This window comes from Lepidochelys kempii, chromosome 11, assembly GCF_965140285.1.
Source record: "Lepidochelys kempii isolate rLepKem1 chromosome 11, rLepKem1.hap1, whole genome shotgun sequence".
Lineage (NCBI taxonomy): Eukaryota > Metazoa > Chordata > Testudines > Cheloniidae > Lepidochelys > Lepidochelys kempii.
In genome coordinates, this window is record NC_136390.1 from 2,363,150 (window position 1) to 2,385,710 (window position 22,561).

At 63.2% G+C, this 22,561-nt stretch overlaps 1 protein-coding gene across 3 annotated transcripts; it reads left to right on the forward strand.

Annotated features, from left to right (window-relative positions):
• The first annotated feature begins 176 nt into the window (after positions 1 to 176).
• RUFY4 (RUN and FYVE domain containing 4) lies at positions 177 to 22,561 on the forward strand. 3 transcript variants are annotated; one of them, XM_073304925.2, is made up of 13 exons: positions 177 to 306; positions 2,159 to 2,400; positions 4,580 to 4,630; positions 6,366 to 6,472; positions 7,285 to 7,410; positions 7,994 to 8,100; positions 9,287 to 9,430; positions 13,406 to 13,469; positions 14,155 to 16,242; positions 16,744 to 16,850; positions 18,248 to 18,394; positions 21,856 to 21,987; positions 22,377 to 22,561. In XM_073304925.2, exons 3-13 carry the CDS (start codon positions 4,585 to 4,587, stop codon positions 22,477 to 22,479), a joined length of 3,171 nt encoding a protein of 1,056 aa, XP_073161026.1. In that variant the 5' UTR covers positions 177 to 306; positions 2,159 to 2,400; positions 4,580 to 4,584; the 3' UTR covers positions 22,480 to 22,561. The 3 variants fall into 3 exon arrangements, with proteins under 3 accessions (XP_073161026.1, XP_078710881.1, XP_078710882.1); XM_078854755.1 differs by having other exon boundaries at positions 2,164 to 2,400; XM_078854756.1 differs by lacking the exon at positions 9,287 to 9,430.

The window sequence follows — 22,561 nt, forward strand, 5'->3', positions numbered from 1 at the left end:
CACTCCTGACCCGCAGCCCCCTGCCAGCCCAGCCCTGCCCTCCTGCCCCAGCCCTGTCGGTGCCCCTCACTCCTGACCCACAGCCCCCTGCCAGCCCAGCCCTGGGCTCTTCCCCCTGCCCATACGGTGCCCCCTGCTCCTCCCCGGAGCTGTCGCTCTGACTCGGTGGGGAGGGAGCCAGGGCCACTTCCTGCTTTCACTTTGCAGGTGGCGAGTGGCAGCCTGGGGAGGAGGTCCGGGGAGCCCCCCCGCCCCGTCCCATGCCCTCTCCCCCCCGGGCAGGGTCCCCCCCAGAGGCTGGCACAGGTAGGAGGCATTTGGCTGCCCCAGGGCCGGCGGGAGGGTGGGGGTCAGAGACAGGAACCCGGCTGCAGTCGCTCGGCTGGTGCCTGGCCCCGGGCATGGGGCACGATCATGTCTCCAAACCTGGGGAAGGCGGGTCACAGTGGCACCTGACTCAGGCTGAACCAGCACCTGCAGCCGGCACTGTCAGTCCCAGGGATTTGGGGAGCCCTGCCCATCCCCCGCCCAGCACCCCCACGCCCTGGGGCTGGGGCAGGAGGCGAGCGCTCACCAGGGCAAAGCCCAGGGGCCGGGTGCGGCGGGGGCTGAGAGTAGGGTGACCAGGTGTCCGGTTTTAGACCAGAACACCAGGTCGAAAAGGGATCCTGGCAGCTCTGGTCAGCACCACTGACTGGGCCGTTGACTGTCCGGTTGGCGGCGCCGTGCAGCGGGGTTGGCAGGCTCCCTGTTCGCCTCCATGCCACGCAGTTCCCAGGAAGCAGCGGCATGTCCCCCCTCCGGCTCCTCCGCGTGGGGCAGCCAGGTGGGGCTCCGCACGCTGCCCCTGCCCCAAGCGCCAGCTCTGCAGCTCCCCTGGGCCAGGGACCGCGGCCAAGGGGAGCTGCGGGGGGGTGGCGCCTGCGGACGGGGCAGCACGCGGAGCTGCCTGGCTGCGCCTCCACGTAGGAGCCGGAGGGGGGACATGGAGTGAGCGGGGGACAGGGCCTTGGAGAAGGGGCGGGGGTGGGGCAAGGGTGTTCAGTTGTGTGCAAGTAGAAAGTTGGCAACCTTACAGCTGAGAATTGCCCTGGGCAGCTGGGCAGGGCTGCGGCCTGCAAATAGAGCTGCTTGCCCAGGTTCTGGGAATCCCCTGGTCCAGCCCTGTGGGTGGCTGTGAGTGACGGGTGGGGCTGGACGCCCACTGGGGGGCTGCTGGCTCCTGCTGGGAGCTATTGCTGCAGTGCCAAGCTTGGGGCATCCGCTTACCCACCTGGCAGCGCCCCCTCCCCTCAGCCAACAGCTGGGAGCTTTGGCGAGGGCCCTGCCAGGCCAGACTTGGGGCTCAGGGGCTCTCCTGAGGCTGCCCCCGCGGGCAGTAGAATTAGGGCCCGCTGCGATGGGAGGTTTAAACCTGCCCTGCCAGGAGCATGGCAGCCCCTGTGTGCCAAGGGACCATCCCAGGCAGGGGACACCCCATGCAGACACCAGTGCTTAACCCCCGAGCCTGGAGCAGGGCAGGGCTCTGCAGGCTCCGTGCACCCACGTCTGCCTCGCTGGGAGGACTAGGCTGGTGACTGGCCATAGCCCCAGTGGTGACACCACTAGGGTGCAGGGAGAAGGACCATCCACCCACAGGCTTCAGGGCTGCGCGCCAGCTGGGGTCAGGAAGGACTCAACCCCAGGGCACGGGGCTGGCTGGCCTTGTTGAAGTATCCAGCACTGGTCTCACTCGGTGATGGGAAACCGGAGCAGCCAGGCTTTTGGGTCCTGGATCACAGAGCTTCTTGGGGCTCTCGCTGGCCAGCCCCTGCCGCTGCAGCCTGGGGGGCGGTGGAGCAAAGAGGGTTCTCTGAGAGCTCCCCTGGGCGAGGCCTCGCATCCCGCGGTGCCATCTGGCCCGAGCTGCCTCAGGCAGGGCTGGGCGTGGGCTATGGCTAAGAGGGGCCCATACGGACATACCCGGCTCCCCCCCAGATCTGGTGCCCCCTGGACATCGGTCAAGCTGGGCTCGGGCCATGCAGTGTCCTTGTGAGCCAGCATCAATGACCCCCACTAGCTCCCCCTTTCTCCAGCCCCCTGGTCCGGAGCTCACCCAGATCCAGTGCTTTCTCACCTCCCCCCAGCTCCCGCTTTGTGTCTGTTTCGTTTCCCCCAGGGCAGATATTTCAGACACGGCCGCTCGGCTCCTCCTGGAATGGGGGTGCTGGGGTTCCTGTTTGCCGCACAGAGCTCACGCCCTGCACTTCCTCCTTGGGAAGCAGCGACTCCCACGTGAAAGGAGAAGCAGCCTGTGAGCAGCGGGGAGAGCCACGCCAGGCCCAGCTGCCAGGAGAGGGACGCTAGCAGATGTGCTCAGCCTCGAGCCACCCGGCCTTCCCCCGAGAGATCCCCACGCAGGTGAGCCTCACCCCCGCGTTTGACAGAGCCGGAGACGTAGACGGGACTGGCCCAGGGCCACCCTGTGGCAGAACCAGGAATGGAACCCAGGAGTCCTGCGTCCCTGTCCCCTGCTTTAACCACTAGCCATGCTGCCCTCCCCATAGAAACCCCTGAGCCTGGCGGGCAGCCCTCCGTGGGTCTGCTTTGGAAGCAGAAACCGACCCAATGTTCCTCTGCCATGGGAGAGGGCTGAGCTCAGAGTGGGATTCTTGGCAGGGCTTGGGGGGGGCAGTATTTAATGTCCCACTTGGATGATTATTAAGATTCTCCTTGTGGGACAGCCTGGAAGCCTCCCCTCTCCCCGGGTACAGAGAACTGCGCCCCCGACTAGCTCCAGCAAGCGCCGGGGGGAGGGGGGACATCACTAGCTTCGGGTCGTATCCGCCTGGGTCCCCAGGGTCACACCAGCCCCCGCTGGGGATCACTAGGGACTGCAAGATGTGCGGGTGAGAAATAGCGGAGGACGAACATTTCTACCCACCTGGGGGACGTGCCCCTCTCTGGAAAGACCCCGGCTGGCCTTTGTCCTGCTCTCCTGCGCTCTCCCAGCCATGCCCACGGCGCTCCATGCCCGTTGGTTCTGGGCTTTGCCAGTAAGTCCTGCCATTCCTCCCGGCACCGTGGGGACGGGCAGACAAGCTGCTGGGGTGGGCCCCAGCCTGGCAACACGTGGGGGCTGCGGCCACGTTCACTGACACCCCGTGGCCTCCAGCGATTGCGAGCCACAGCTGCGAGGTGCCGCCCCTGGCAGCGTGGCCCAGGGCGTGGGGCACTTTGCCCGACCCATGCGTTACACACAGCTCCTGCCAGAGAGGGGGAGCTTCCTCTGTGGGCCTGATCCGGCACCCAGGAGAGCCTTTACCTGGATGTCGGTGGGCTCGGGCACAGGCCCTGGGTGCCGGCAGGACGCCAGGAGTCACGCCAGGCTTCCCGAGAGCAGAATCTGCCCCTGGGCTGGTTCAAATCCCCTCGGGGGCCTTGCAGCCCTTCACCTCCGCACCCCCCCTTCTCCAGGCTAGCTCAGCTCCAAAGCACTTCCCTGCGTGCGGGTCGCTATTAGTCAGCTTTGCTGGGTGTGTGCGGAGCCAGGGAACTTGGGGCTTTCCAGGCAGGTGGGAGGCAGGGAGAGGAGTCGGATGGGGCTGCAGCTGGCAGCATCGCAGTGACTTGGGGTGCAGCCTGGTCTGTTGGGGGGGTCCGGGGGGGTCCAGGCCTCTCGGGTGCAGGGTCTGCTGGAGCTCGGGAATGTGCTGGTGGCCACAGCATCGGGCCTGGGCTTCTGTAACCTCCCCCGCCCCCCCGAACGGTGTGACAACCCCCAACCAGTGGCTGGTTCAGGATAAGGACCTACTACTGCTCCCAGCTAATGGAACTGCTCTCTCAGCTCTGTCCCTCAGCCCAGCCCAGCTGCTGAGCTACGGGGCGGGGTTGGTGCTCTTTGCATGGCACGGCCTGCTGAGGTGCTGGGTGGGTGGGGGTGGTGGGTCACGCCAGCTCCTAGGGCCCCTCTCAGTCCACAGCGTGGCTGGGAGATGCCAGGTTCTTGGTGCCCTCTGGGGCAGGCCTGGGAGGGAATCTCCCACGCCCAGGTGCATCGTGGGTGTTGGCCACGGCTGGGCGGCGTGGGCCAGGGGGCCAATGGGGTGATTGCGTCTCACCCCCTTCTATCACCCAGGGAGTGCAGCGTGGGCCCCTCTGCACCCAGGACCTCAGAGGGCTGGACGGCCACTCAGAGCCCGCCTGGCTGGAGCAAGGGGTGGGAAGAGGGGGAGCCCGGGGGGAGGGGAGGGAGGCAAGGAGGGGGATGGGAGGGGCTCCTGCCTCTTTTCCTGCCGCCCAAACCACCCCCGGGCTTGAGGCAGGACCCTGCCCAGCCACGTGACACCGTCGCGGCCCTGCAGCGTGGCATGATGCCATTGCAGCAGGGTGGGAGATGCCAGCGTAACAGCCCAGGGCGGTTATCACCCCACCCCATGCCACGCCACTCGGGCCCCCCAGTGCTCCCGGACGATGGTCACGTTTCACAGAGGTGTCAGCTGCCAGGGCAGCATCTCCCCCTGGGGCAGAGAGAGACCCACAGCGCTGGGTGCTCAGCACCGCCTCGCCCCCCCTCTAACCCCACCCTGTCCCATTGCAGGCACCATGGCAGGAGCCGGAGAACTCCTCCGCATGATTCAGGACTTAAGGAGTAAGTGCGACAGCGACCCCCCGCCCTGCCTGTGTGTGGGGGGGGACACCCCGCCGGGCGCAGCCCTGGTACCAGTGCCGGGAGGGGAGGCGGCTGCCAGCTCCCCACGTCAGGGGCACAGGCTGGCTCAGCCGGAGAGCTGCCCTGCAGTGCAGAATCGCTGGGGTGTGGAATCACCTGGCCCCAGAGCGGCCCCCCGCCGGGGTGGGGAGCTAGGAGGGGGCCTCTGGGAACAAGCAACTGGGAGGTGGGTCAGGCCAGCGTGCCTGGGGGGTGGAGTGGGGTGGGAAGTGTACAGATTGGAACTAGCAGGGGTTGGGGTGCCCGGGGCAGGGTCACTGGCCAGGTAGGGAGCTATTTTTGGGGGGGGGTGGCTGGGTCGGTTGCAAGGGGGGTGCCTGGCAGACAGACGATCAGTGTAGCTTCGTACAGGCCACGGCTTAAAGCATTAACACCCACGGGGGGGGGGTGCTTTCCTACCGAGGAGTGACTCAGACGGGAAAGGAGTTACTCAGCGTGGCCTGGCCCGAGGGGATCCCCCAGTCTGGGCCGGAGCCGGTCCCTGAGCTCGTCCCCGTCATGCAGAGCAGGCCAGGGGAACAGCCAGGCCTGAGTTCAGAATTTCCACCGCTGGCGAGGCCAGCCCCACCCTGGGCACCTTGTGCCCCTGGCTAATGCCTCTCCCCTAACAGCCTCGCCCTGTCTCCACTCCGGGGGGCGGGGGGGGGCGCTTCGTCTTCCAGCCACTGGGCTGTGTGAGACCTTTCTCTGCCGGACGGAGGAGCCCGTTCTCAAGCCGTGGCTCCCCGTGTTGGCACTTAGCCTGGGATCTGGTCGCCTTCCTTAAGCCACATCGACGGAGCTCCGTGACTCTCTCTAACCCTTTCATCCTTCTCCTGGCTCTTCTCCGACCCCTCTCCAAGCCATCCCCATCCTTCCTGAACTGGCAACCCAGGATTGCACGAGCGGTTCTTATGCTCTGAAGTCCACCTGCCCTAGCCCAGGGGCTCTCAACTTTCCAGATGAGTGGCCCCCTTGCTGGAGGCTGATTTGTCTTGCATTTCACCTCACTAAAAAAACACTTTTGCTTACAAAATTAGCCATAAAAAGACAAAAGTGTCACCACACAGGAGTACTGACCAAGGGCGGCCTTGCTCATTTTACCCTATCACGATCCGGTAAATCCATTGGAATCGAAATCTTGTACGTACAGTTCCGTGTGTAGTATACAGAGCAGCGTAAACCCCTCAGTGTCTGGAGGAAAGTTTAGTTTCTCCTGGCTTCGCTCGTGCTTTTTATGCAGCCTGTTGTAAACTAGGCAAATCTCTGGATGAGCTGATGCACCCCTGGAAGACCCCTGCGTACCCCCAAGGGTACGTGTGCCCCGCGATGAGAACCACTGCCCTTGATTACTTCTGATTTCCTTTTGCGTCCCAATCCCTTTTCTACACGCTCCAGCTTCTAATTTACTTTCGTTGCTATCAACTTTCCCTCCCCCTTTGTTCAGATGGCTGCTTTCCCTTTCTCTCCAAGCCAGGCTGCCGGCTTGGTACCTGTCTCTTTTCACCTGGGCTTCCTCCACGGCACCTGGACCCAGAGGGTCTCAGCGGCTGGGGGGTGCTCCCGCAGAGCGGCAGGCCCGGGGTTCAGTCCCCCCAGCTCCGTGGTGTCTGTCACGTCGCCCAGGTGGGTGGGCTGGGAATCGCCGGCTCACGGCTCCCCTTGTCCCTTCCAGATACCATCGGGGAGCTCAAGCAGAACTACAAGGAGCGGAGGCTGCCGGTCACCGACGGCAGCCAGGAGCTGCACGGGCTCTGTGCCCAGCTGGAGTTCCTGCTCCAGGTAGGGAGCCGGGGAACCTGCCGCTCCTGCCGCCCCAGTCAGGGAAACTGGTCCCCCCCGACTGCTCGTGGGCCCAGCCCCTCCCCACCTGCGTGGCCTCGGCTCCCCCATGAGCAGGCTCCCAGAGGTGACAGGCAAGTGAGGTCCGTGGCTATTGATGCCGGGGCGGCCGAGAACTGGCTGAATGCAGTCCCCCACACACCCCCTTCCCCGCTAGGGCTGGGATTTTCCATGCAGAAGGGAGGCTACCAGCTGTGTTTCAGAACTGGCCCCCAGCACTGCTGGGTTTTGGGAAGAACCTCCCCTCACCTCCCCATAATGGCACACAGCACTTGGCTTTGATTGCCAGACATAGGCAGGCCAGTTTCATGATTCCCATGACAGACAGGGAAACTGAGGCACAGAGAGGGCAAGGGACTTACCAGGGATCACTCCATAATTTCCCTGTTCTGTTCACTCCCTGTGGGGCACCTGGCCCTGGCTACTGTCGGCAGACAGGACACTGGGCTAGATGGACCTTTAGTCTGACCCAGTCTGGCCGCTCTTATGTTCCCATGATGGCCTCCGTGGGGGGTAGGAACATGGCCAGCCAGGGGCATGGGCAGCAGTGGCCCTGTACTGGTAGGGGGAGCCTTGGGTGAACCCCAGTTCCCCACCCCCCTTGTCCCAGCAGCCAGGAACCACAGGCCTAAGCAACAGCCCCCTTCCTGCTACTAACCCCTCCGGCCGGCGGGCAGCCGCTGCAGCGGGCAGGCTGGGGGATCCCGCGCTCTGCTGGGCTCACAGCTGCCGTCTGTGTTTGCCCGGCTCAGTTTGACCTGAAAGAGAAGAGGAGTTTCTTCGGGCAGCGGCGGGACTACTGGGACTTCCTGTGCCAAGGCCTAGCGAGGCAGCGCCAGGGGCACGAGGGCGTGCGATTTGTCAGCTCCCTGGAGAAGGTGTGTGCAGGGCGGGGAATCTCCACGGGCTGCTGGTGGGGACGTCGCTGGGTCCTGGGGCTCTGGCTTGCTTTGTAGGACGTTTTGTTGCTGCCAACACGCCCAGCCTCTCTGCTGCCCCGGCCAGGGGGATCAGCCGGTGCCCCTCGAACCATTTTGTAGGGTATTTTCCCATCCCGCTTCTAGTTCTCTGCCGGCGCCCCTCACTCCCGACCCGCAGCCCCCTGCCAGCCCAGCTCTGGGTCCTCCCCCCGTCCCCCCCACAGCTCTGCTGGTGCCCCTCACTCCCGACCCTGGGATTTCTCCACCACCGCACCCCCAGCTCCGTCAGGGCGCCCTGCAAGGCTGCCCTAGAAGAACATCGACTCTGGCAGGGCTGGGTGCAGGAGGCCGGGCTAGACCTTCGAGGAACCGTCTCGCCCTGTTTCCGTGAGCAGATGTCACCGCCCAGGCTGGGGAAAGCAGGCGGCTCCAGCCGCTGAGGACTGGGCTGGACAGACAGGCGGGAGGTGGGTGGCAGAGCAGGGGGCCGGCAGGATCTTCCTCTAACGCCTCTGATCCTCCCCCCTCCGTGTGCCCACAGCTCAGGACCCCTGTGGGGAAAGGACGAGCCTTCATTCGCTACTGCCTGGTGCACCGGCAGCTGGCAGAGTCGCTGCAGCTCTGCTTCCTGGACCCCCAGATGACCAGGTGAGGAGCCCGGCAGTGGGGCAGGAGCCGGGGGAATAGACAAACCCTGAGATGCCGCAGGGGGAAGCCCCAGGCTCGGGAGCAAGAGGGGCATCAGATCAAAGGGGAGAGGGGAGCCGAGGGAGATGGGCAGGGAGGGAGGGGGAAAAATGACCCCCGGGCAGTGAGAGACGCTGCAGCAGGGACCGGCCCTAGGGACAAATGCTGCAGGAGGCAAATCCAAGCAGGCTGCTCCCTGGGACCTCCTTCCACCCCGAGGCGCCTTAGCAGAGGTCTGCACTGCGCCTTGGAGCGAGCCTCCTGGCCCGGCCCCGGCTGCAGGATCAGGGCTGGCGGGAGCACGGGGAACATCCCTGTCGCTGCAGCTCTGAAGCCGGGGACGGGGGGAGCTGGAAAGCCAGAGCCGCGCTGTCAAAGCGACGTCGAGGCAGCTCGTTCGCGTGCGCTGGCCCGGGCCCGGCTCCCGCAGCTCCCTGTGGACGCAGGTGGCGTATTCGTGGCTTGGCCTGCCAGCGAGGAGCACTGTTTCCTCGGAGGGCGAAGCGCAAATCCTGGGGTGGCAGGAGCCAGGTGGGTCACCGTGCGAGCACACAAGCGTGCCATCGTGCGGCTCCCGTGGACACCACGTGCGCTCAGGCACTTGGCTGGAGATCTCCCCGCCTGAGCCACGTAACGTTAAGCCCCCAGGACAAAATGATGCCCTCCCCCCGCGCCCTTTGCGGCTTTGACCTTGGGCTCGCGGATGGGTTTGTTGTGAAAGCTCAGGCCAAGGGGGGTCAGGACTCGTGGCTCTGCTACGGACACCCCGTGTGAATGGTCGCCCTCCTCTGTGCCTCAGTTTCCCCGTGGGAAGTGATCTGGGAGGAAATAATGGGAAGGGAAGGAGACCGAGGGGGAAGAGTCGGAGGCAGCATGTAAAGGGGGTGGGATTTGTCAGTAGACCAGAACTACCCTCCCCCGGTGCGTTTCCTGTAAGACGGCAGATTGTGAGCCCCCTGTCCCCCCGGACCAGGGGGTGCCATGAAGCGCAGAGGGCACCGCACTCTCTCTCCGCCCAGGCGCCACCGCCTCCCAGCAGCTGGCTAGTGAGCCAGGAGCCCAGGGCACCCCCGGTCAGCCTGCCCGGAGCCGGCTGGGGCAGGGGCTGGCTGGGATCTCAGGGGCCCCTCTGGCTTGTTGGCTGCAGTGACTGGTACTACGCCCGGAGCCCCTTCCTGCACCCGCAGCTGCGAGCCGACGTCATGGGCTGCCTCTACGAGCTGGACGGCGTCACCTTCCACCTGGCCCTCAAGAGAGCCGACCTGGACACGGCCTGGCCCATGTTCTCCGAGTGAGTGTCGGGGCGCCAGGGGGCGGGGGCACCAACAAACGCAGCTGGCGGCAGCATGGACGGGTGCTAGAGAAACTTCCCACACGCAGCTGTACTCATGCCCCTCACTCCCGACCCGCAGCCCCCTGCTAGCCCGGCCCTGGGCTCCCCCCAGCTCTGCCGGTGCCCCTCACTCCCGACCCGTAGCCCCCTGCTAGCCCAGCCCTGGGCTCCCCCCAGCCTTGCTAGCGCCCCTCACTCCCGACCCGCAGCCCCCTGCTAGCCCGGCCCTGGGCTCCCCCCAGCCTTGCTAGCGCCCCTCACTCCCGACCCGCAGCCCCCTGCTAGCCCGGCCCTGGGCTCCCCCCAGCTCTGCCGGTGCCCCTCACTCCCAACCCGCAGCCCCCTGCTAGCCCGGCCCTGGGCTCCCCCCAGCCTTGCTAGCGTCCCTCACTCCCGACCCGCAGCCCCCTGCTAGCCCAGCCCTGCTGCAGTCCCCCGAGTCTCTCCTGAGTGCTCATGGCCTGCGGGCTGGGAGCGAGGCACGTGGCACATGCAGCCTTCAGGCCTCGTGCATCAGGTGCGGCTCATATTCTAACCCCCCACCCCCCCGCCCCGCCCAGCGTGCGCCAGCCCCCAAGCACATCCCTCCCCACTTAGCCCGGGGCTGCAAACACCTGCATTCCCGAGAGGGGAGGCCGCCAGCTCCATTTTTTGCCTCTGTCTTCACGAACAAGGTCAGCTCCCAGACTGCTGCGCTGGGCATCACAAAATGGGGAAGAGATGGCCCGCCCTCTGTGGAGATAGAGGCGGTTAGGGACTATTTAGAAAAGCTGGACGTGCACAAGTCCATGGGGCCGGACGAGTTGCATCCGAGAGTGCTGAAGGAATTGGCGGCTGTGATTGCAGAGCCACTGGCCATTATCTTTGAAAACTCGTGGCGAACGGGGGAAGTCCCGGATGACTGGAAAAAGGCTAATGTAGTGCCCATCTTTAAAAAAGGGAAGGAGGAGGATCCTGGGAACTACAGGCCAGTCAGCCTCACCTCAGTCCCTGGAAAAATCATGGAGCAGGTCCTCAAAGAATCAATCCTGATGCACTTGCATGAGAGGAAAGTGATCAGGAACAGTCAGCATGGATTCACCAAGGGAAGGTCATCCCTGACTAATCTAATCGCCTTCTATGATGAGATTACTGGTTCTGTGGATGAAGGGAAAGCAGTGGATGTATTGTATCTTGACTTTAGCAAAGCTTTTGACATGGTCTCCCACAGTATTCTTGTCAGCAAGTTAAGGAAGTATGGGCTGGATGAATGCACTATAAGGTGGGTAGAAAGTTGGCTAGATTGTTGGGCTCAACGGGTAGTGATCAATGGCTCCATGTCTAGTTGGCAGCCGGTATCAAGTGGAGTGCCCCAAGGGTCGGTCCTGGGGCCGGTTTTGTTCAATATCTTCATAAATGATCTGGAGGATGGTGTGGATTGCACTCTCAGCAAATTTGCGGATGATACTAAACTGGGAGGAGTGGTAGATACGCTGGAGGGCAGAGATAGGATACAGAGGGACCTAGACAAATTGGAGGATTGGGCCAAAAGAAATCTAATGAGGTTCAATAAGGATAAGTGCAGGGTCCTGCACTTAGGACGGAAGAACCCAATGCACCGCTACAGACTAGGGACCGAATGGCTAGGCAGCAGTTCTGCGGAAAAGGACCTAGGGGTGACAGTGGACGAGAAGTTGGATATGAGCCAGCAGTGTGCCCTTGTTGCCAAGAAGGCCAATGGCGTTTTGGGCTGTATAAGTAGGGGCATAGCGAGCAGATCGAGGGACGTGATCATTCCCCTCTATTCGACATTGGTGAGGCCTCATCTGGAGTACTGTGTCCAGTTTTGGGCCCCACACTACAAGAAGGATGTGGATAAATTGGAGAGAGTCCAGCGAAGGGCAGCAAAAATGATTAGGGGTCTGGAACACATGACTTATGAGGAGAGGCTGAGGGAACTGGGATTGTTTAGTCTGCAGAAGAGAAGAATGAGGGGGATTTGATAGCTGCTTTCAACTACCTGAGAGGTGGTTCCAGAGAGGATGGTTCTAGACTATTCTCAGTGGTGGAAGAGAACAGGACAAGGAGTAATGGTCTCAAGTTGCAGTGGGGGAGGTTTAGGTTGGATATTAGGAAAAACTTTTTCACTAGGAGGGTGGTGAAACACTGGAATGCGTTGCCTAGGGAGGTGGTGGAATCTCCTTCCTTAGAAGTTTTTAAGGTCAGGCTTGACAAAGCCCTGGCTGGGATGATTTAATTGGGGATTGGTCCTGCTTTCAAGCAGGGGGTTGGACTAGACACCTCCTGAGGTCCCTTCCAACCCTGAGATTCTCTGATTCTATGATTCTGGCACCGCGTGCTGGCACCCAGCTGGCATGGCTCAGGCTCAGGGCGACGGCCCATCTCAGCTAGAGCCCACATGCCCATACGGCTCCAACCCTAGCCAAGCAAGTAGATCCAGTGCTCACGGGCCCTGCCTGGTCCCTGCTTCCCCAGCTCAGCGTCAAACCCCATCCGCACACGTCAGCCTCCGAGTGCGGGAGCCTGCATTGTAAAGGCCACGGACCCGCCCTTTGAGGGGAGGGGTGGGGCAGCCAGGATCCGCCTTTTCCCCGGCCCTCACCTCTCTCTGGGTCCGGCCCAGCCTGTTCTGCCCCCTCCTCTCCGAGCGCCAGCCAGGGCCTTCCAGGCACAGACGGGGGAACACGCCCAGCTGGGTGTTAAGCACTGGCCTCCCGGATGTTGCGGTCAGAAGGGACCATCGTGATCATCCACTCTGACTGCCGGCACCCCGCAGGCTGCAGAACCCCACCCACCCACTCCTGTAACAGGCCCCTGTGCTCTGGCTGAGGTCCCAGACTGCTAGGCAAGGTCACACCTGGTCTTCTGCAACCACAAACCATCTCCCATTCCCTCATTACACACACGCTGCACACAGGGAAACTGAGGCACACATAGTGTTCATGCAGAACACTAAGAAAATTCCCTGCTTCGTCACATACCCCATCACAGATGACAAGGAAGTTGGGAGAAGGATGAGGTTTAGGTCATACACAGGGGCTAACCACAATGGGGCCAGACCCCTGACGGCTAGGAGCTGGAACCAACAACTGGGCCACCTGCCACGGCGCCGTAGCAATAGGGTAACCTTGATCAGGGCCTGTCACCTAGCCAGTCTTCAGTGTTGCAGCCAGGGAAGGCTGGACAGGGCCCAAATTCAGCAGAAAAGCACGATCAAGTCCCTAAATGCAAGATCCCAGCCTGTGCCCCCTGCCCCAAACTTCTGGTTTACCTGGATGCGTGACGGGGAGAGCTCTGAGTTACTGCCAAGAATTCGTTCCTGCATGTCGGGCTGCTGGGTCTCGCCCCCATGCTCAGGGTCTGACTGATCGCCACATTTGGGGTCAGGAAGGAATTTCCCCCAGATAAGATTGGGAGAGACCCGGGGTCGGGGGGGAAGTGGGAGGTTCGTCTTCCTCTCCAGTGTCTCCTCTGGCCTTCAAGTCTATGAGCAGATTTGCTGGTTTAGGAGAAACTTCTCCAAGAACAGGGGCTTTGGTCCGGGCTTGGTTCTGATCACACCCTGCCAGAGCGGTTTCTGACCCCCTGTCTCCCAAGAGCAGTGTCATGGAAACAGCATGGCCCAGCCCATCCATATAGGACCCCGGGGAGACTGGGCAGCTTTATCCGGGGGGCTGGGGAAATGTTTCCAGTCGGAGTGTTACTTTCCCAGGGGTTCTCTCCAATGTAAATGTCACTATGCGGGGCAGTGGGGCCAGACTGCCCGCGGGTGGGCATCTGCAGCTCCCTTTGGCAGGATTCAGTCTTTGGTCACTGAAGGCTGATAGGTCAGAGGAGGTAGAAACGGCTGGAGTGGCCAAGATGAGTCAGGCACCTTCCAAATGATGGGAGACTTTGCCAGGCCGTTACCCTGAGCGTGTTTGTTTCCTTTAGGACTCTGTCCAGATCCTCCAGCCAAAGCCCCGTGAACAGCCAGAAGGAGGAGCCAGCCGGGCCGGTAGGTGATCCCGCCCCAGGGTGGGGGGAGAGACGCTTGTCCTGGGCGAACGGACCGTAGCATTCATTGGTTTCACCCGGGCCAGGAGCCCAGGCTGCTGCTTGACTGTCACCAGGCTGTCTGCCGGTTATTTGGCTAGGCAGACCAGATCCGCCCCACTCTGCTGGCTGACGCCCCCGTCCTCCCAGCTCTCTGTGCCGTGGTGCATCCCAGCATGTGTTGCTGCAAAGCTGGCCGGTGCTGGTCCGCGGGCATGGGGAGCGCTACCCGCCCGGCTTTCCCAGCGTGCATTGGAGGCGGGCATGCAGCCCCAGTCATGCTGTGGACGGATCCGCAGCTTGGCCAGGTCAGTTGTAACCAGCTCTGAGCCCGGCACCGCCACCGGGTTACAAGAGCTCGGCGTAGACAGTGCCTCAGCTGGCGTTAACTGAATCCCGGGCAGGTCTGATGCAGCTGATCAGCCAAGAGCTCCTGGGCTGGGCTGCCGGGGGACTAAACCCAGGACCTCGAGCTCCAAAGCCCGGGTCTCTACCACCTGAGCTAAGAGCCCAAGCCCGCTAGCTGGGCGTAGGAGCAGGTGGGTATCCTCCCAGCCATAAACAGGGGCCCAGACCCCCTTGTCCCCAGGTATCTCCCACGAAGCCGTCCCTCGTTCTGTCTCTGCTCTCTTATTCATCCGCTGTAGGTTGGGAACCCAGCTGGAGACAGCGAGAAACACCGCGGAGCCGGGAGAGGACCCCAGGAGGAGCCCCAGCTCCCAGGACAGGTCAGCCGATCTCCGGGGCTCAGCCCTGATGACCAGTTCCAGACCGGACTGGAAGAGTCCAGGGACCATACGTCAACGGCGGCCTCTTTGGAGAGGAGCCAGGAGAGCGGGCGGCAGGCGGGGTCCCAGCAACGGGGCTGGGAGGCGGCCGGAGGCGGAAAGCCAGAGGCTGAGCTCCAGAGGGCTAACGCCCAGCTGCGGCTGCAGGTCGAGGCGCTGGGCAGGGAGCTGCAATGCAGCCTGGCCGCAGCCCGGGAGCTGGAGTCCGCGGTGGCTCAGCCAGCGCAAGGCCACAGCGAGGAGCCCGACAGGCCGCGGCAGGAGGCAGCCCAGCGCTGCAGCCGCCGGGCGGAGGAGCAGGCCGGGCAGATCCGGGCGCTGCAGGCCTCCCAGGCCTTCCGGAGCGACACGCTGGAGGAGAGGGACGCGCTGGTGAGCGCCCTGAGGCAGCAGCTGTCCCAGAGGGAGGAGGAGACGGCGTCCCTGCGGGCAGCCCACGCCCAGGAGCTGGCAGAGCTGGAGGCGTGGCACGGAGCCAGGCTGGCGGAGGGGGAGGAGTGGCGGCAGGAGCTCGCCGAGCGGCTGTCCCGGGCCACGCGCGAGGCCGAGCAAGAGGCGGCCGCGGCGGCCGGCCGGCGCCAGGAGGCTCGGGCCGCTGCCCAGGCCCTGGAGGAGGCCGAGGGGCGGCTGCGAGCGCAGGAGGCCGAGAGGAGGGCGTGCCTGGCGGGAGCAGAAGCCCGGGAGCTGAGGCACCAGCAGCTGCTGTCGCGGTGCCGGGGGCTCCAGGAGAAGCTGAGTGCGAGCGAAGGGCGGCTGGAGGAGGCGGAGGCCCAGGTGGCGGCTCTGCAGAGCCAGCTCAGCCAGGGGCAGCGGGAAGGGCCCAGCGGCAGCCCCCCGCTCGGCCCGGAGGAGGAGACGGCCCGGAGGGCCGCGCTGGAAGGCAGGCTCCGGCAGGCCGAGCTGCAGGCCGAGGGGCTGAGAGAGAAGCTGGAGCGGGGCCTGGCGGAGGGCAGGCGGCTGGAGCGGGAGCGCGAGGCCCAGCTGGAGTCAGCGGTGTCTCAGGGGCAGAGGCTGGCGGCCGCCCGGCTGGAGGCTCAGGATCTCCAGAAAGAGCTGGCCGCAGGGCAGGCGCGACAGGCCTCCCTCCAGGCGGCTTTGGAGCAGGCGGAGAGGGCCCTGAGGGACAAGGAGGAAGGCGCACGGGGCCGGCAGGAGGAGCTGGAGGGGCAGTCGGCCAAGCTGCGGGATGCCCTGGCCGCAAACGCCGCTCTGGCGGAAGCAGCCGCGGGCTTCGCGAGCGAGAAGGCCCAGCTGGAGGCGCGAGCGACCGAGGCGCGAGCCGGGCACGAGAGGGCTGTGGCCGAGCTGCGGAGGCAGCTGGCGGAGTGCGAGGAGCAAAGGCGCGCGGGGAGAGAGGAGAAACGGCAGCTCCAGGCCCTGCTGCAGGGAGCCGCCGAAGAGAGAGGCGTCCTGGCCACGCAAGTGCAAACCACCGCGGCCGCCCTGGAGAGCCGTGCCCAGGAGGCAGCGCGGCTCCGGGGCGAGCTGGAGGAACTGAGGGCCCGCAGCCAGCGGGAGGACCCCCGGCTGCAGGACGCCCTGGCCGGGCAGAAGGAGGCGAGCGACGGGCAGATCGTGGCGCTCCGGCACCAGGTGCAGGCATTGGACTTGGAGAAGCAGAGAGCCGCCGACACGCTGGAGCAGGCCAGGGGGCAGCTCGCTGCCGTGCTGGCAGAGAAGGACGCCTTGGAGGAGACGTGGGCCCGAGCTGCTGCGGAGCTGGAGCGGGCGGTGGGAGGCGGCCGGCTGGAAGCTGGGGATGAGGAACCCCTGGGGCTGGCCAGAGGACGGGGCGCAGCGGAGGAGAAAGCGGCTGGAGGGGGTGGACCACCGACGGGCAAGCAGGTGCTGCCAGGAGAGCCGCTGGAGGACCTGGGGGCAGGGGCCATGCGGGAGCAGGCCAGTCCAGAGCAGAAAGCAAGGAAGGGTGTCGAAGAGATGGTGAAGGTAGGAGCTGGCCATTTGAAGGGAGGTACATGGAGCTGGAGGGCAATGGGGGAGGGACGTGGGGGTGAAGCTGGGAGGGAAGTGGGGGTGAGGGGTTCTCCTTGGGAAATTTTGAGTTTTTGGCACAAAAAAAAAAAATCGAACTGCGAAATATTTCGATTCAGACAAGCTGCTGCAGTGCATCGTCGGCGTTGTAGTTCGGGTGCCCCATTCAGCCATTCACCTCTATGACCTGGGCTCCCTGGTCACACTACATCTTCCATGGTGCACCATGGTCCCCCCCCTTGGTGACAGGACACAATGGCATCATGACCGTCATAAGGCTGCTGTGCATCATGGACACTACTATGTCCTGGGCTCCCTGGTCTGACTACATCTCCCATGATGCATCAGGGTCTCCCCTCTTGGGGAGGGCTGTCACATGGCTGGGATGCATCATGGGAGATGTAGTCCAGCTGGGGAGCCCACGCCTGGCCTCACCTTAGTGCTTTGCCTTGCTAGCACCTGACCACCCACCTGGAGAAGGCAATGCGGGAAGCCCAGCAGAAAGGGCAGCTGCTAAAGGCCAAGGAGGAGGAAGCAAAGCACCTGGCGGAGCAGCTGGGCAGGTAGGAGACTCAGTGAGCCCGGCCGGTGCCCTGTGCTGCACGGGGTGGAAGCGCCCGTGCCCGCCAGATCCCTCGCAATGCACAGCGGCTGCCCGAGCCTGCGGGCCTGATTCTGACCTCGCTCACCCAGCTGGGAAAGTCAGGCCACTAAGGCCAGCAGCACTGGGGGGGAAGTGATCAGAATCGGGTCTAACGAGAGGCTCACAGAAAGCGAGGACAGTAAACCAGCTGGGCTCCGGCCAGCCCAGATACTGTGGTGATGGGCACCTTAGAAATGCTGACAGCCAGAGTCAAATGTACCCCTTGCTGCAAGCTCACCGACACATCAGCCAATCGGATGAGAGCCCAATAGCTGACTAACTGACGCACCAGCCAATCAGATGATGCACAGTCGCCAACGGTCCAAGCTACAAAGGGTGCTTCAGCCAATAGGACTGTACGCAGTGCTTCGGGGTGAATTGCAGAGAGGGAAGAAGGTGCCTTGTGCCCTTGGGGTCTTTACAAATTGGGGTTCTTAGGGGGTCTGGTTGTTCTTCCATAGGAGCGGGAGCCAGGGCGAGTTTGCTCCTCCCCTTTTTAGACACAGAACTTCTAGGAAGACTCAGAGATGCTGGTCAGCTCCTCAACAGAGGAGCCCTTGGGTTTCTACCAGCTGCGAATCTGGCCCACAGATCTGGGGCCTTCGCAGAAGGCATGGCCATGCTGAGCCTGTAGCACTGAGAGTTTCCCCCTAGGTGCCTGTGTTAACTGAAATCCAGGGAGCTCCATATGCTCCGAATAAACATCCTTCCCCTCTGCTGCTCGGCTCCCCGACCGCTCAGGGGTGGTGATCCTGCTAGATCTGCAGGTGGCCAGAGAGTCTCCTGGGTTGGAGATGACCCAGTGTTAAAAACCAAGCCGGATGTAAAACCCCAACGCTCAGGCCCCGAGTGTCGATAAAGGGCATAAACCCCATGTCTTTCCCCTGTGGTTCCACCCCGGCCTCCATTCCAGGGGAAATCACCCTTCCCCAGCCGGCCTCAGATACAGACCTATGCAAACCTGCCCCCCGGCAGGATCGTCTCTGGGTTTCCTGCCCGCCCCGGCGAGACGCGAGCCCTGCTTTGCGGCGTTCATTTGTCCCCAGGAATATCAGTGGTGTTTTCTACAGGGGAGCTTCAGCTGGCCACCAGGCTCTGGCGGGGGTGGCTCAGGCCTGTCCGCAGGCAGCATGGGGCTGAGCCCCTTCCGGACATCACTGCTGCAGCGGGGTGCTCTTGCAGGCCAGAGTGGCGCCCGTCTGGCCTTTCCCTGTCCTAGCGACAGACCCCAGCGGTGGATCCCGCGTCTCCTCTCCGGCAGCCCGCAGCTAACGCTTGCCAGGGCTCAGCCATTTCAGGGCTTGTCCTTCCGCCCAGGGCCCGGCAGGACGGGGAGCAGTTCAGGCTGGCGCTGGAGAAAGCGCAGAGAGAAGCCAAAGAGCAAGAGAAGAAACACCAAGGGCAGCTGGCTGAGCAGCAGGAGCTCGTCCGGGAGGTGAAGGGCCGGCTGCTGGAACTGCTCCGGTGAGCGGGCTGGGGGCGAGGAGCGAGGCGGGAGTCCTGTGGGACATAGGTGTAGTTTGGCCTCTATATCTGGGGCCTCACGTCACGCGGGGGGCACACTCCAGGCAGGCCAGAGGTTTGCAGATTGGGGGGGGTTGGCGGGCAGCCCTCCAAAACTATGCCCAGGCTGTGGGAGCCAGGGTCGGGGGGAGGAGATGCAGCCTCCATGCTCCATCACTTGGAAACTTGAGCCTGCAGCCCCCTGCAATCCCAGCTTGAGCCCCCCAACCACACAGCTCTGCCGGTGCCCCTCAATCCCGACCCGCAGCCCCCTGCGATCCCAGCCCTGAGCCCCCCAACCACACAGCTCTGCCAGTGTCCCTCAATCCCGCCCCGCAGATCCCTGCGGTCCCGGCCCTGAGCCCCCCAACCACACAGCTCTGCTGGTGCCCCTCAGTCCTGCCCCTCAGCCCCCTGCGGTCCCGGCCCTGAGCCCCCCAACCACACAGCTCTGCTGGTGCCCCTCAGTCCTGCCCCTCAGCCCCCTGCGGTCCCGGCCCTGAGCCCCCCAACCACACAGCTCTGCCGGTGCCCCTCAATCCCGACCCGCAGCCCCCTGCGATCCCAGCCCTGAGCCCCCCAACCACACAGCTCTGCCGGTGCCCCTCAATCCCGCCCCACAGATCCCTGCGATCCCAGCCCTGAGCCCCCCAACCACACAGCTCTGCCAGTGTCCCTCAATCCCGCCCCACAGATCCCTGCGATCCCAGCCCTGAGCCCCCCAACCACACAGCTCTGCCGGTGCCCCTCAATCCCGACCTGCAGCCCCCTGCGATCCCAGTCCTGAGCCCCCCAACCACACAGCTCTGCCGGTGCCCCTCAGTCCCGACCCGCAGCCCCCTGCGATCCCAGCCCTGAGCCCCCCAACCACACAGCTCTGCTGGTGCCCCTCAGTCCCGACCCGCAGCCCCCTGCGGTCCCAGCCCTGAGCCCCCCAAACACACAGCTCTGCCGGTGCCCCTCAGTCCCGACCCGCAGCCCCCTGCGGTCCCCAGCCCCTGGGTTTCTCTTAAGTAGCAGCTACGTTTGCACAACTGGGAAGCTCGGCTCCGAAACACCGAGCTCCTTCTCGCTGGGCAGCAGGTGGCGCCAGCACCCAGCAGGACCACGCCTCGGGCCCCCCCGCGGTCCCTGCCCCCCCCCCCGCTCGTCTTCCAGCCCAGGCCTCGGAGCTGCCTTTTCAAACAGCCTCAACCCTCCAGCCGCAGCGAATGGTGCTGAGCCGTGCGGCTACGCCAGACCCAGAGCTCTGCAAATGCACAGACCGTTGGCTCAGCACCTTGGCTCCCCGGTGATGTTGGTGCGACCCTAGTGCACACAAGAACGGCCACAGGGGGTCAGGAACAGACCAGGGCAATTATCGAGGGATCCATCCCCGTTAGAATCATAGAATCTCAGGGTTGGAAGGGACCTCAGGAAGTCATCTAGTCCAACCCCCTGCTCAAAGCAGGACCAATCCCCAATTTTTGCCCCGTATCCCTAAATGGCCCCCTCAAGGATTGAACTCACAACCCTGGGTTTAGCAGGCCAAAGCTCAAACCACTGAGCTACCCTCCCCCCTGTTGTCCATTCCCAGCTTCTGGCTGTCAGAGGTTTAGGGACACCCAGAGCAGGGGGTTGCCTCCCTGCCCATCCTGGTTAATAACCATTGAAGGACCTAGCTCCAGGAAGTTATCTCATTCTTTTTTGAACCCGGGTATACTTTTGGCCTTCACAACATCTCCTGGCAGTGAGTTCCACCGGTTGACTGTGCGTTGTGTGAAGAAATCCTTCCCTTTGTTTGTTTTAAACCTGCTGCCTGTTAATGTCACTGGGTGACCCCTGGTTTAGGTCTTCTGTGAAGGGGTAAATAACCCTGCCCTAGTCACCTTCTCCACACCTGTCATGGTTTTATAGACCTCTATCACATCCCCCCTTAGTCGTCTCTTTTCAAAGATGAACAGTCCCAGCGTTTTTAATCTCTCCTCCATCCCCCGCATCATTTTTGTTGCCCTTCTCTGCACCTTTTCCAATTCCAGTGTATCTTTTTGGAGATGGGGTGACCAGAACTGCACACAGTATTCAAGGTGTGCATACCAGGGATTTATATAGAGGCACTGTGATATGTCTTTGTGACAAAGTGGGACTGTTCCTAATGTCTCCTCTGAATACTGTAGGGGTGCCTCAGTTTCCCCTAGGCATTTCTTAAGTCTCTAGGTGTAGGGATGAGAGGTGTAATTGTTGCAGAGCAAAGGGCCAGGGTACATAAATGGCCGACACTCTGTCTCCTGGCAACTGATGGCCTGGGCCCTTCCCCCCTGCAAGGTGAGAGCTAAAGGGTTGGAGAACAAAGGAATCAGAAGCCCTAAGGGAAAGGGACAAAGCCCAGAGGAGGAGGGGCTGGAGGGCGAGTCAGTTGGGGCTGGCTGGGGACGTGGAGTGAAGGGCAGACGTGGTTGTCTGGCTTGCTGCCCCCCCAAATGGACCCGGCTGAGGGGTCCTGTTCTCTGCACTGACAAGCTCTGGTTTAGACCGTGTTCCTGTTGTCTAATAAACCTCCTTGGTAAAGGCCTAAGGGAGATGTGATGAAGTGGGACTGTCTGATCCAACTGTTGATTTCGTTGGATATGAAATCAACAGTTGGATCAGACAGTCCCACTTCGTCACAGTCTTATTATCTACCCCTTTCCTAGTGGCTCCTAACATTGTTCGCTTTTTTGACGGCTGCTGCACACTGAGTGGATGTTGTCGGAGAACCATCCACCCTGACTCCGAGATCTCTTTCTTGAGCGGTGCCCGCTAGTTTAAACCCCATCATTTTGTACGGATAGCTGGGGTTATTTTTGCCAACGTGCACAACTTTGTAGTGTTGTCAGGTCGCAAAGTGTAGCCCCGATTGCCAGACCGGGGGGCGAGAATCGTGTGAGACACTGCGTAGGGTCATTGCACACACAAACCAGCCGCTGGCCACCGAATCGGCCGTTTGTGTGCGGTCGCTGTGGCTCTGCGTGCAGCTGTGGCCATTGTGTAACACGCCTCCAAAGTGTGTGTGGGTGTAACGGCTGCCCCATGGAGAGGCCACCGAATGCCTGGATTCCTGTGGGTCAAGCGGTGGGGGTTTGCGGGGAGGGAGGCAGAGGGAGTCTGCTGCTGGGGGGGATCACGAGGGAGCTGGCTCTGGCAGGGGATGGGCAGGTCACACGCACACTCCTGTGATGGGGAGGGAGCTGCAAAGGCTGCCCTGCTCACACCTGGCAGTTGGGGGGGTGACGCGTCACTATGAGGCCTCTGGAGTTGGTCCTGGGGCTCTGCAAGGCTGGGGCTTTAGACTGAAGGGTTGGGGGCTGGCAGGGGAAGCCCAGGGGGTAGCAGGCAGGGCTGGGCTGGAGTTGAATGGTAGCGTCACGGGAAGGGAATGATGGGCCCTCTCCCCTGCCCCCTAGGGAGAAGGACGCCTTGTGGCAGAAGACGGAGGGCATCGACCCCCGGGCCCCCAGCGTGGTGCCCCAGGACCTCAGCCTGTGTGCCCGCTGCAGCCAGGACTTCGGGTTTCTCTCCCGCAGGTACCAGTGCAGGTGAGGGGCCATGGCCACGAGGGGGGGAGCAGCCGGGCGGGGGGAGAGGCTGCTGGGAACAGAGGGCGTGTCAAGTCATCTGGTCATGGGAGCGTGTTGGTATTACCCTGCTCCCCTGCCCAGCCCTGCCCCACGGCATTATGGGGCTCCCTCGCCCAGCCCTGCCCAGCACCATTTTGGGGTTCTGTGCTCCCCCCTGCCCTGCAGCATTATGGGGGCCCCCCCGCTCCCCCCTCCCGGGCTCAGGAAATTGGTGAAAGTGACGGTGTGGGACCCGTTCTCTGGGTGTGTGTGGGGGTCTCCCAGGGGCGAGGGTTAGCGTGGGCGGGTGGGCGCCTGGGGTGAGGTGGGCCGCGTGTGCAGCGTCACCTGCCTGGCTCTCTCCACAGGCTGTGCCAGGGCACCGTCTGCCAGGCCTGCTCGGTGGAGAGCGGCAGGAGGGAGCGCTGCTGTCTGCTTTGCTGGCAGAAGAGGAATTTCAAGGGCACTTGAGCAGGGCCCCGTCCCCCTGCGTCCCGTGCGCCCTGCCTCCAGCTGGGGAGACTGTTCCTGGCGCTGACCTGCCTCTCCGTGT